General features: G+C 42.7%; 1 protein-coding gene across 1 annotated transcript; it reads left to right on the top strand.

Annotated features, from left to right (window-relative positions):
- Nucleotides 1-3,071: 3,071 nt before the first annotated feature.
- On the top strand, nucleotides 3,072-13,196 carry LOC120037303 (zinc finger protein 135-like). Its single transcript, XM_038983469.1, has 2 exons — nucleotides 3,072-3,352; nucleotides 11,517-13,196. The coding sequence occupies exons 1-2, from the start codon at nucleotides 3,187-3,189 to the stop codon at nucleotides 12,659-12,661; spliced, it is 1,311 nt and encodes a 436-aa protein (XP_038839397.1). The 5' UTR covers nucleotides 3,072-3,186; the 3' UTR covers nucleotides 12,662-13,196.
- Nucleotides 13,197-13,870: the final 674 nt, after the last annotated feature.

Below are 13,870 nucleotides of genomic sequence, written 5' to 3'. Positions count from 1 at the left end.
ATGTGGTATAAGGAAAGGGGTCTGAATACTTTCAGAATGTTCTGTTGTTCTAAAATGGAATGAAGTTATATTCAATCTTTTCCTTAACTGTTATTGCACTGGCATCCACAGTCTCAAATTTCCCGACTCTGTTGGGTTGTCACTCGTTACCACAGCCACAAAATCTCAGAGTTTTTGTTGATGCTACGTCATCCCAGCAGCAACTACCAATGAGATCTGGGGTTTCTGGGATATCGTGTCCAAATCCAGAGGGGTCTACAAAAACACCTGTACACATATATATTGTAGTTACGCAGGTAAAAAATAACACATTAAAAAGGTGGCATGGCCAATGGTCTGTGGGCCCAGGGCTGGATTAATGAAGAGGTTTACCTTTCACGGCAACTACATGACAAGAGAGAAAAGTTGGCCCACAGTGCTTTTCAAAATGGACATATCGTTGGTGATTAAACGCCATGGCAACTACATGAAGACAGAAAGAAGATAACACTGTCACTACAGTAAGTGGTCCACTTCGTGGACATTGTTTACATCATCTTCGAATCAAACATCAACAAACTCGCCAGTCAGGAAAGAAAGCCGACACGAAGAATCTACATATTTAGGTCAATCGTGAAATGTTATATCTTTACACTATTGTCAAATATGCATTAGTTAATTTTAGAGTGATATGTTGATTTTCAAAATAGTTGGGTGTTATTTTGGTACAAAAAATAAACGCCTTGTGTTTAATATTATAGATGACATCAATCATGAATATGTAATGTCACACATTACATATTGGGCAAAAGCCATGGTGAAAGTTGACACAAGATTGTAAGGGAGTGGTTACAAATTCTATTTGGGGCGGTACCTTAGAAAGAGCTGGTTGGATAAAGAATATTTATATTTGACATTCAATTGAATACCTGAGGTACCTGGGCGGGCGAGTTGGCTGCACGCAGTGATGCGGGCCGGTGTAGACAAAATGCCAGGGCGGAATTCTTGTCCCAGTCCGCCCTGGTGACTGTCAACATGAAAATGTATATTTCGGAATGAAAGAGGAGACAAAATGTGGAAAAAGGGGAAGGGGTCTGAATACTTTAACATATTAAAGCCACTAAATATAGGCTATTAAGTCACAACAAGCCCGACATGAACATTACAATTACCTGCGCGTTAAACTGCTGACAACGAACGCAAACTGTCAGTTAAATCCTAAACATAATGCATTGAAATAAATGGCACGTAATCAAATGAATAAATTACAATCACCAAAGACGCATACATGTTCATTTAGTTCTCTCCGGGTGACAGGTTTAGCCGAACAGAAATCTAGCTTTTGAGCAGAAGCACGGTCATTCTAAGCATCAACGGCAATCGGCTGGCGTGGGTCTTTCCACCAACAGTCCACCGTTCTTGAAGAAACAGGAAGAGCATGAATTTAGGTGAAGGGATTTCCATTTTGTTATTTGGAAAAAATAAATAAAATGAATAATGTTTAAAAGTAATGATTTGCTTATTTGAAAAAGTAACTAAGTATCTGATTTAAGTAAATTGAAAAACTAGCCGCTAAGTTAATCATTACCACAAAGTTATTTGAGTACTGAACATTTTACATTGTATTTTAACATTGACTGGCTAGCTAGCTAAAGCGCGCAATATGCTATGGTAGCTACTGGCTAGCTAACGTTAGCTGGGCTCGATGGTATTATCCTTCCTGAACCTTGTTCTCCAGGTGAGACACACCCAGCATGTTAGCGTTAGCTAGCTAGCTACTTGAGTCATCACACTATGAGTAACGTTTGCCCCTTTTCGATGTAAGTTAACGCTAGCAAGCGTATTAATGTTACCAAGCACTGTTATTGCTAACTGGATAACACAAACACTAGCTAGGTAACTAGCTATATGCCTAAACGATAGAAATCATGATGATGATAACTAGGGGTAATGTATAGTGTCTATGCCAAATTGTCACAATTTTTCTTCCACAGATTCCCATAAGGTATCCGATTCCAGGATGGGAAAGGCTTACAAGACAAAAACAGATGGAGATGGAATCAGATAGAGATGTCGATTGCTATTGTTACTTGTAATGTTAAAAAGGGGAAGAAAAATAATATCACATGTTTCTAAATTAGTTATCTAGACTAGTCACCGTACTATAGGCTACAGATGCGAGTCACCACTAAAATAGTTATTTTTGTTATTGAGTAGGCCTACATCTTTGTTTAATCTAATTCAACAAATGATTAATCTGACAATAAAACGACTTATTATTTTTGTAAGAAATGTAAAGGCTTTTTACAGTAAATTTGACTAAAGTAGAAGCTCATCTTTTATTGTCAAATTTATTGTCTGCAGTTGTCTTGATGTCCTTTGTATGTTTGATATGTTTGTACACAGAGCCGCAAACAACATTTCCCCATGGGGATGAAAAAAGTAATTATCTTATCTTGTGATGAGGAAAGTATTGTCTAAGGGGTTAGAGAAAATGTATTTTCTCATTTGAAATGTACTTGCTCATTTTGAAATATATATATTTTTTTGCCAGAATAAACAATGTCGTGAATAACTGCTTTACCAACTCCAGTCAGCAGATGGCGATATGAGTCTTTCAGTTTATTTTTTTTACGTGACGTATAATCTAGTAGACAGGACTCTTCCTAAAAACAAAATGGCAACTAATTCAGCCACCTCGGTAGCTTACTAGCCAACATTAAACTGATGCATTGAAGCTCCTTTGATAATTTGTATATTAATGTGTTTTTAACACAACTTGTCTCTTAGTTAACTTTGACGTAATTTTCTTGTTAAATGTACTACATTGTTAAGATTGGTACTGAGCTTAGACTAGGCTAGTCACTAATGCTAGCTAGCTAACATCCCTGACTATGAGCTCGCTAAACTACTCCCCCCTCTGCTAAAGAAGAGGAGGTCTGCTGGACAGAGAAAGAAGCTCTGGGGCTGAACATTGTCGTAAAAGAAGAAGAAGAGGAGGATGTTACAGTGAAAGAAGAGAAAGAACCGTTTGGAATGAAAGAGGGGGTAGAGGCTGTTACAGAGGAGGAGGAGGAGGTAGAAGCTTTCAGAATTAAAAAGGAGGAAGAGGAGGATGTTACAGTGAAAGAAGAGAAAGAACCGTTTGGAGTGGAAGAGGGGGTAGAGGCTGTCACAGTGGAAGAGGAGGAGGTAGAAGCATTCAAAATGGAAGAGGATGCTATCACATTGAAAGAGGGGGCTGTTACAGTGAAAGAAGAGAAAGAACCGTTTGGAGTGGAAGAGGAGGCTCCCTCAATAAAAAAGGAGGACATTTTGGGAGTGAAAGAAAAGGAAGAAATGGGGGAGGAGACTGAAGACCTGATTAACACCAGTGAGTATGGTCTTTAAAACAGGGGCACCAACTCAGGCAGTTGTTGGACCAATGTGGGGTTTTGAAGGGGCATTCTACTGAAGTTCTACACATGAATATGTTGTTCAGTACTGTAGGAAATATTAAAGGATTATCTGTGATTGGTACATGCATTTTTTACTTTTAAATTAATGATATGATACCATATACTTTATTGTCCATTTTACATGGAAATTCATTTAGGTACACAAACACAATACACTAGAAAACATTCAGTATGGAAAACTGGAAAGTTAGTACACAAGTCACACATCTCTTTGGCTGGCCTACTGTCTGCCCGTGCATTGGGCCTTCATCTGTCCTTCTGTTCAGCAGCCTAATGGGCCTTTATCTGTCCTACTTTTCAGCAGCCTGATGGGCCTGCGTCTGTCCTACTGTTCAGCGGCCTGATGGGCCTCTCTCTGTCCTACTGTTCAGCAGCCTGATGGGCCTCTCTCTGTCCCACTGTTCAGCAGCCTGATGGGCCTCATCTGTCCTACTGTTAAGCAGCCTGATGGGCCTCTCTCTGTCCCACTGTTCAGCAGCCTGATGGGCCTCTCTCTGTCCTACTGTTCAGCAGCCTGATGGGCCTCTCTCTGTCCCACTGTTCAGCAGCCTGATGGGCCTCATCTGTCCTACTGTTAAGCAGCCTGATGGGCCTCTCTCTGTCCCACTGTTCAGCAGCCTGATCGGCCTTCATCTGTCCTACTGTTCAGCGGCCTGATGGGCCTCTCTCTGTCCCACTGTTCAGCAGCCTGATGGGCCTCTCTCTGTCCCACTGTTCAGCAGCCTGATGGGCCTCTCTCTGTCCCACTGTTCAGCAGCCTGATGGGCCTCATCTGTCCTACTATTCAGCAGCCTGATGGGCCTTTATCTGTCCTACTGTTCAGCAGCCTGATCGGCCTTCATCTGTCCTACTGTTCAGCAGCCTGATCGGCCTTCATCTGTCCTACTGTTCAGCAGCCTGATGGGCCTCTCTCTGTCCTACTGTTCAGCCGCCTGATGGGCCTCTCATCTGTCCTACTGTTCAGCAGCCTGATCGGCCTTCATCTGTCCTACTGTTCAGCCGCCTGATGGGCCTCTCTCTGTCCTACTGTTCAGCCGCCTGATGGGCCTCTCATCTGTCCTACTGTTCAGCAGCCTGATCGGCCTTCATCTGTCCTACTGTTCAGCAGCCTGATGGGCCTCTCTCTGTCCTACTGTTCAGCAGCCTGATGGGCCTCATCTGTCCTACTATTCAGCAGCCTGATGGGCCTGCATCTGTTCCACTGTTCAGCAGCCTGATGGGCCTCTCTCTGTCCTACTGTTCAGCAGCCTGATGGGCCTGCATCTGTCCTACTGTTCAGCGGCCTGATGGGCCTCTCTCTGTCCTACTGTTCAGCGGCCTGATCGGCCTTCATCTGTCCTACTGTTCAGCAGCCTGATGGGCCTCTCTCTGTCCTACTGTTCAGCAGCCTGATGGGCCTCTCTCTGTCCTACTGTTCAGCGGCCTGATCGGCCTTCATCTGTCCTACTGTTAAGCAGCCTGATGGGCCTCTCTCTGTCCTACTGTTCAGCAGCCTGATGGGCCTGCATCTGTCCTACTGTTCAGCGGCCTGATGGGCCTCTCTCTGTCCTACTGTTCAGCAGCCTGATGGGCCTGCATCTGTCCTACTGTTCAGCGGCCTGATGGGCCTCTCTCTGTCCTACTGTTCAGCAGCCTGATGGGCCTCCATCTGTCCTACTGTTCAGCGGCCTGATGCGCCTCTCTCTGTCCTACTGTTCAGCAGCCTGATGGGCCTGCATCTGTCCTACTGTTCAGCAGCCTGATGGGCCTGCATCTGTCCTACTGTTCAGCAGCCTGATGGGCCTGCATCTGTCCTACTGTTCAGCAGCCTGATGGGCCTGCGTCTGTCCTACTGTTCAGCAGCCTGATGGGCCTCTCTCTGTCCTACTGTTCAGCAGCCTGATTCTCCTTCAGGAGGTCAGCAGCTCAAAACCCAGGAAAAAGGTTATGTATCCTCTGATGCGCTTGGCCTTTGTCCCATGTGTCATAGAGGCCCTGAAGCCCCCAACACAGAGGAAGGGATGTTGTGTTGTTGAACTTGACATACAGGAAGTCCAGCACCCACAAGGTACTGCTGGGATCACCTGTAGGTGGGGGGGGGGGGGGGGGGGGGGGGGGTGTTAGTCACAGACAAGGTGAGTCTGCATGCAGTTAAAAGCAGAGGACAAGTCTATGAAGAGAATGTGCACATACCTAGACATTGATTCTTGGAGAATATAACTTATAAAAGTAAAGAGAAGAAAGGATCAGATTTGACTCATCAAAGTAAGTGCTGTAGTTTAGTTTGAACAAATACAATAGATCTGCCCACTGGTATCTGTTACCAGGACAACCAGCAGAGTTCTGTTAGTTGACAGGAAGATAGACTGGTATCTGTTACCAGGACAACCAGCAGAGTTCTGTTAGTTGACAGTTAGATAGACTGGTATCTGTTACCAGGACAACCAGCAGAGTTCTGTTAGTTGACAGGAAGATAGACTGGTATCTGTTACCAGGACAACCAGCAGAGTTCTGTTAGTTGACAGGAAGATAGACTTGTATCTGTTACCAGGACAACCAGCAGAGTTCTGTTAGTTGACAGGAAGATAGACTGGTATCTGTTACCAGGACAACCAGCAGAGTTCTGTTAGTTGACAGGAAGATAGACTGGTATCTGTTACCAGGACAACCAGCAGAGTTCTGTTAGTTGACAGGAAGATAGACTGGTATCTGTTACCAGGACAACCAGCAGAGTTCTATTAGTTGACAGTTAGATAGACTGGTATCTGTTACCAGGACAACCAGCAGAGTTCTGTTAGTTGACAGGAAGATAGACTGGTATCTGTTACCAGGACAACCAGCAAAGTTCTGTTAGTTGACAGGAAGATAGACTGGTATCTGTTACCAGGACAACCAGCAGAGTTCTGTTAGTTGACAGGAAGATAGACTGGTATATTTCCACCACAGTAGACAGAGTGCTGTTAGTTATTCTACATTGTAGAATAATAGTAAAGACATCAAAACTATGAAATAACACGTGGAATCATGTAGTAACCTAAAAAGTGTTAATCAAATGAAAATATATTTGAGATTCTTCAAAGTAGCCAGCCTTTGCCTTGATGACAGTTTTGCATTCTCTCAACCAGCTTCATGAGGTAATCACCTGGAATGCTTTTCCAACAGTCTTGAAGGAGTTCCCACATATGCTGGGCACTTGTTGGCTGCTTTTCCTTCACTCTGCGGTCCAAACCATCTCAATTGGGTAGAGGTTGGGTGATTGTGGAGGCCAGGTCATCTAGTTCCGCTAAGCACGAACCAGATGGGATGGCGTGTCACTGCAGAATACGGTGGTAGCCATGCTGTTTAAGTGTGCCTTGAATTGTAAATAAATCACAGTGTCACCAGCGAAGCACCCCCACACCATCACACCTCCTCCATGCTTCACGGCGGGAACCACACATGCGGAATTCATCTGTTCACCTATTCTACGCCTCACAAAGACACCAAAAATCTTACATTTGGACTCAACAGACCAAAAGACAGATTTCCACCGGTCTAATGTCCACTAGTCGTGTTTCTTGGCCCAAGCAAGTCTCTTCTTATTATTGGTGTCCTTTAGTAGTGGTTTGTTTGCAGTGATTCATGTATGTCTCCTCTGAACAGTTGATGTTGAGATGTGTCTGTTACTCGAACTCTGTGAAACATGTATTTGGGCTGCAATCTGAGGCTGGTAACTCAAATTAACTTATCTCCTGCAGCAGACTGAACTCTGGGTCTTCCTTTCCTGTGGCGGGGCTCACGAGAGCCAGTTTCATCATAGCGCTTGATATTTTTGGCGGCTGCACTGGAAGAAGTTCTTGAAATTTTCTGCATTGGCTGACCTTCATGTCTTAAAGTAATGATGAACTGTCGTTTCTCTTTGCTTATGAGCTATTCTTGCCATAATATGGACTTGGTCTTTTACAAAATAGGGCTATCTTCTGTGTACCACCCATACCTTGTCACAACACAACTGATTGACTCAAACGCATTAAGAAGGAAAGAAATTCCACAAATGAACTTTTAACAAGGCACACCAGTTAATTGAAATGCATTCCAGGTGACTGCCTCATGAAGCTGGTTGAGAGAATGCCAAGAGTGTGCAAAGCTGTCAAGGCAAAGGGTGGCTACTTTGAAGAATCTCAAATATAAAATAAATTTTGATTTGTTTAATACTTTTTGGGTTACTACATGATTCCATATGTGTTATTTCATAGTTTTGATGTCTTCACTATTATTCTACAATGTAGAACATGTTATAAATAAAAGCCCTTGAATGATACTGTGTATTTACATATATTTGATTTTATATATAAAAAAATATGCATCATATACAGTGGGGAGAATAAGTATTTGATACACTGCTGATTTTGCAGGTTTTCCTACTTACAAAGCATGTAGAGGTCTGTAATTTTTATCATAGGTACACTTCAACTGTGAGAGACGGAATCTAAAACAAAAATCCAGAAAATCACATTGTATGATTTTTAAGTAATTAATTTGCATTTTATTGCATGACATAAGTATTTGATACATCAGAAAAGCAGAACTTAATATTTGGTTTATTTATATATATATATATATATATATATATATGATGCATACATTTTCACAACATTTTAATATCTTTCTATATATTATTTTTCTGTTTGTGTGCGCATGTAGATGCCGTCAAATCAAAGGCCCTCCTTCGATTTAAAGTTGTTTTTGACCAACAATGAAAAGGTATCAGTTTGTCACTTTCATGAGGTAATAATGAGTAATAACATGTTCAGCTTTGAATCTCATGGTGTAATGCTGGCGTGATTTAGTGCTTCCAAACTAGGGCTTATCATAATATTTTTTCCCCATGGCAAAAATTAAAACACGAAGCAGACTAAACTCTTCGGTCCTTTAAAAACCTGCTCTTTTGTAAAATATTGTGTGCTATAGGCTGTTTTCCTAAAAAAAAAAAGTTACATCCGTTTGGTGTTTTGCCACGATACTAACGAGTATTGGTGTCGTCCCAGCCCTATTCCAAACCGTTTGAAACATTCTGTGTTTGAGCTACAGACTGCTTCCGTCCACCATTGGATTTGTCCGTTTCTTCTGCATCCGCTGATACCAACCATTAGTCTGTGTGATTAATGATACCGAATCAAAATCAAATGTTATTGGTCACATACACATGGTTAGCAGATGTTAATGGTCACATACATGTGGTTAGCAGATGTTATTGGTCACATACACATGGTTAGCAGATGTTATTGGTCACATACACATGGTTAGCAGATGTTATTGGTCACATACACATGGTTAGCAGATGTTAATGGTCACATACACATGGTTAGCAGATGTTAATGGTCACATACACGTGGTTAGCAGATGTTATTGGTCACATACACATGGTTAGCAGATGTTATTTTGATTGTAGCGAAATGCTTGTGCTTCTAGTTCCGACAGTGCGGCAATATCTAACATGTAATCTAACAATTACACAATAACTACCTATTACACACAAATATAAGTAAAGGAATGGAATAAGAACATATACATATAAATATATGGATGAGCAATGACAGAGCAGCATAGGCAAGATGCAATAGATGGTATAAAATACAGTATGTACATATGAGATGAGTAATGCAAAATATGTAAACATTTTTAAAGTGGCATTATTAAAGTGACTTAATTTATCAAGGACGTTAACCACCTGAGCCACGGCCTGTTCACACCGTTCTCATCCAGAAGCAGAGGTCAGTACAGGTGCATCAAAGCTGGGACCGAGAGACTGGAATAACAGCTTCTATCAGACTGTTAAATAGCCATCACTAGCCGGCTACCACCCGGTTACTCAACCCTGCACTTTAGAGGCTGCTGCCCTATAGACATAGACATGGAATCACTGGTCACTTTAATAATTTTAGCATACTGTTTTAGTCACTACATATGTATATACTGAATTCTATTTTAGTCAATGACACTCGTCCTAATATTTATATATCCCTTAATTCCATTATTTTACTTTTAGATGTGTTTGTATTGTTGTGAATTGTTAGATACTACTGCACTGATGGAGCTAGTAACACAAGCATTTAGCTACACCCACAATAACATCTACTAAATATGTTTGTGACCAATCATTTTATTTGATATTAATTTCCCACTAAGCAAACAATGTCTGTACTTAACTCCTTTATTTTCTTGACATTAGTCAATAGTACTCATGAATGCAACTTTTTTAAGTCAAACCATTTTTCATTTTATTTGTGTCCTGAAAAGAAAATGGTAAAATACTTTAATTGTGAGGACTGGACATGCAGATAAATGAAAGTAGTGAAAAAACACAGAACCCTGGGACTGATGTTTTAAACCCTAGTAACTCCACCTGTCTTCGCTCTATCAACTGGGACTGATGTTTTAAACCCTAGTTACTCCACCTGTCTTCGCTCTATCAACTGGGACTGATGTTTTAAACCCTAGGAACTCCACCTGTCTTCGCTCTATCAACTGGGACTGATGTTTTAAACACTAGTAACTCCACCTGTCTTCGCTCTATCAACTGGGACTGATGTTTTAAACCCTAGTAACTCCACTTGTCTTCGCTCTATCAACTGGGACTGATGTTTTAAACCCTAGTAACTCCCCTTGTCTTCGCTCTATCAACTGGGACTGATGTTTTAAACCCTAGTAACTCCACCTGTCTTCGCTCTATCAACTGGGACTGATGTTTTAAACCCTAGTTACTCCACTTGTCTTCGCTCTATCAACTGGGACTGATGTTTTAAACCCTAGTAACTCCACCTGTCTTCGCTCTATCAACTGGGACTGATGTTTTAAACCCTAGTAACTCCACCTGTCTTCGCTCTATCAACTGGGACTGATGTTTTAAACCCTAGTAACTCCACTTGTCTTCGCTCTATCAACTGGGACTGATGTTTTAAACCCTAGTAACTCCACCTGTCTTCGCTCTATCAACTGGGACTGATGTTTTAAACCCTAGTAACTCCACTTGTCTTCGCTCTATCAACTGGGACTGATGTTTTAAACCCTAGTAACTCCACCTGTCTTCGCTCTATCAACTGGGACTGATGTTTAAACCCTAGTAACTCCACTTGTCTTCGCTCTATCAACTGGGACTGATGTTTTAAACCCTAGTAACTCCCCTTGTCTTCGCTCTATCAACTGGGACTGATGTTTTAAACCCTAGTAACTCCACCTGTCTTCGCTCTATCAACTGGGACTGATGTTTTAAACCCTAGTTACTCCACTTGTCTTCGCTCTATCAACTGGGACTGATGTTTTAAACCCTAGTAACTCCACCTGTCTTCGCTCTATCAACTGGGACTGATGTTTTAAACCCTAGTAACTCCACCTGTCTTCGCTCTATCAACTGGGACTGATGTTTTAAACCCTAGTAACTCCACTTGTCTTCGCTCTATCAACTGGGACTGATGTTTTAAACCCTAGTAACTCCACCTGTCTTCGCTCTATCAACTGGGACTGATGTTTTAAACCCTAGTAACTCCACTTGTCTTCGCTCTATCAACTGGGACTGATGTTTTAAACCCTAGTAACTCCACTTGTCTTCGCTCTATCAACTGGGACTGATGTTTTAAACCCTAGTAACTCCACCTGTCTTCGCTCTATCAACTGGGACTGATGTTTAAACCCTAGTAACTCCCCTTGTCTTCGCTCTATCAACTGGGACTGATGTTTTAAACCCTAGTTACTCCACTTGTCTTCGCTCTATCAACTGGGACTGATGTTTTAAACCCTAGTAACTCCACTTGTCTTCGCTCTATCAACTGGGACTGATGTTTTAAACCCTAGTTACTCCACTTGTCTTCGCTCTATCAACTGGGACTGATGTTTTAAACCCTAGTTACTCCACTTGTCTTCGCTCTATCAACATGAATAGCACATGAAGCCTTTTCAACTGTCAAGTGTACACAAAGGAGGATGTATAATGCTTCCATGCAACGGTCTCTTTCAGCCTGCTCATAAGTGTTTTTTTATTATGGAAATGTTCTGAAAACTGTTTTATCATGTGGCGGTTTCATTCAGGTCTCTCTGTTTAACGAAATACTCTGTCTTTGGCAGGAGAGAGACCAGACTCGCACTCTGACAATTGTCCTTCAGGGGATCCAGACCCGGAGAAGAGTCCTTCGGGGGAACCAGACCCAGGGAAGAGTCCTTCGGGGGAACCAGACCCAGGGAAGAGTCCTTCGGGGGAACCAGACCCAGGGAAGATTCCTTCGGGGAAACCAGACCCAGGGAAGATTCCTTCGAGGGAACCAGACCCAGGGAAGAGTCCTTCAGTGGAACCAGACTTAGGGAAGAGTCCTTCAGGGGAACCAGACCTAGAGACGGCCAAACCAGTAGGACGACACTGTTGCTCCCACTGTGGAAGGAGATTTACCAAGTTACACAACCTAAAAGAGCACGAGAGGACACACACAGGAGAAAAGCCTTTCCAATGTTCCCAGTGTGGAAGGAGTTTTAGCCGGTTAGACAGCCTGAAAATGCACGAGCTAATTCACTCTGGAGAGAAGCCCTACCAATGCTCCTATTGTGTAATGAGTTTTTCACGATCACAGGCCCTCAAAAGGCATGAGAGGACACACACAGGAGAAAAGCCTTTTCAATGCTCCCAGTGTGGAAATAGTTTTACCCTGTTGGCACACCTGAAATCACATGAGAGGACACACACAGGAGAAAAGCCTTTCCAATGTTCCCAGTGTGGAAAGAGTTTTACCCGGTTAAGGACCCTAATTAGGCATCAAGGAATACACAAAGAAGGAAGGAAGACCTTCCATTGCTCTCAGTGTGGAAAGAGTTTTACTAAGTTATGGGGCGTGAAAATACATGAGAGAATTCACTCTACACACAGAGGAGAAAGGCCTTTCCAATGCTCCCAATGTGGAAAGCGTTTTACCCAGTTAGGGAACCTGAATTTACATAAGATAATTCACTCCGGAGATAAGCCTTACCACTGCTCTCAGTGTGGAAAGAGCTTTATCCGGTCATGCCATCTCAAAGAGCATGAGAAAACACACACAGGAGAGAAGCCCTTCCAATGCTCCCAGTGTGGGAAGAGTTTTGCCCGGTTATGGAACCTAAAAGAGCACGAGAGGATACACACAGGAGAAAAGCCCTACCACTGCTCTCATTGTGGAAAGACATTTTCCCGATTAAGGGAACTGAAATCCCATTACATTTCACACACTCTTATCCAGAGAGAATAACAATTGGTGCATTCACCTTAAGGTAGCTGGGTGAGACAACCACATATCACAGGCATAGTAAGTACATTTTCCCTTCGTAAAGTAGTTCTCAGCAAAGTCAGTGCTAGTAGGAAAAGACAAGTTCAGGTCAGATTTATTGAAGATACTCTTTGAAGAGGTAGGGTCATCGTGGTTTTCGGGAAGATGGGCTGGGACTCTGCTGTCCTGACATTAGGGTTCCAGTATTGGTGTGCCAGGACAGAGAATAACTTTGACTGGGCTGATTGGGAGCTGGTGAGAGGGCCAAGAGACCAGAGTTGGCATAACGGAGTGCTCGGGTTGGATGGGTTGTAGGTAGGGAGGGGCAGTTCCCTTGTATGCATCAGGGTCTTGAAGTGGATGTGAGCTTTGACAGGAAGCCAGTGGAGTGTGTGGAGGAGCGGGGTGATATGGGAGAACTTGGGGAGGTTGAACACCTGGCGGGCTGCGGCATTCTGGATAGGTTGCAGGGGAGCCCAGCCAACAGAGAGTTGCAGGGGAGCCCAGCCAACAGAGAGTTGCAGGGGAGCCCAGCCAACAGAGAGTTGCAGGGGAGCCCAGCCAACAGAGACAAGTGCCTGGATTAGGACCTGCACTGCTTCCTGTGTGAGGTCGGTTTGTAATCTACGGATGTTGCAGAGCATGAGCCTGCAGAAGTGAGTCACTGCTTTGATGTTTGCAGAGAATGACAGGGTCTTGCCAAGGTTCGTTGCACATGAGAGAATAACGAAGCTATGTTCTGTCTCTTGTTTTTTGACTGAGAATTTGTGTTTTTGTTTATGCCACATGAAATCAAATTGTGTGAATCAAATCATACAAAAAAATGGCTACTTTTGTTTTAAAATGTTCTAATGTCCATTTTATTTTCATTAATAACAATTCTTGTAATTCCAAGATGGCGTAGCAGTGCAGACGTGGTTTGTCGTCCTCTCGTTAACTTTAGTATTTTGTCTTTTTTGTATATATTTAAATGTATTTTCAATCTGTTTTCCATTTTTAAATTAAATATACCTTCTGTAAATATACCTTCCGGTAACCCGCCTCACCCAATGTGATATGGATCCACTATTTTTTTTAGACCTTATAGCTAGAACCCCCATCAGAACCTAGCCATCAGAAGCTAACCAGCTAATTAGCTACTAGCTATTTAGTCATTGTTAGCCACTGCTAGCGGTCTTTACCTTCTGCACG

Source organism: Salvelinus namaycush, unplaced genomic scaffold (genome assembly GCF_016432855.1).
Source record: "Salvelinus namaycush isolate Seneca unplaced genomic scaffold, SaNama_1.0 Scaffold169, whole genome shotgun sequence".
Classification (NCBI taxonomy): domain Eukaryota; kingdom Metazoa; phylum Chordata; class Actinopteri; order Salmoniformes; family Salmonidae; genus Salvelinus; species Salvelinus namaycush.
This window is presented reverse-complemented; position numbering and strand designations above follow the sequence as displayed.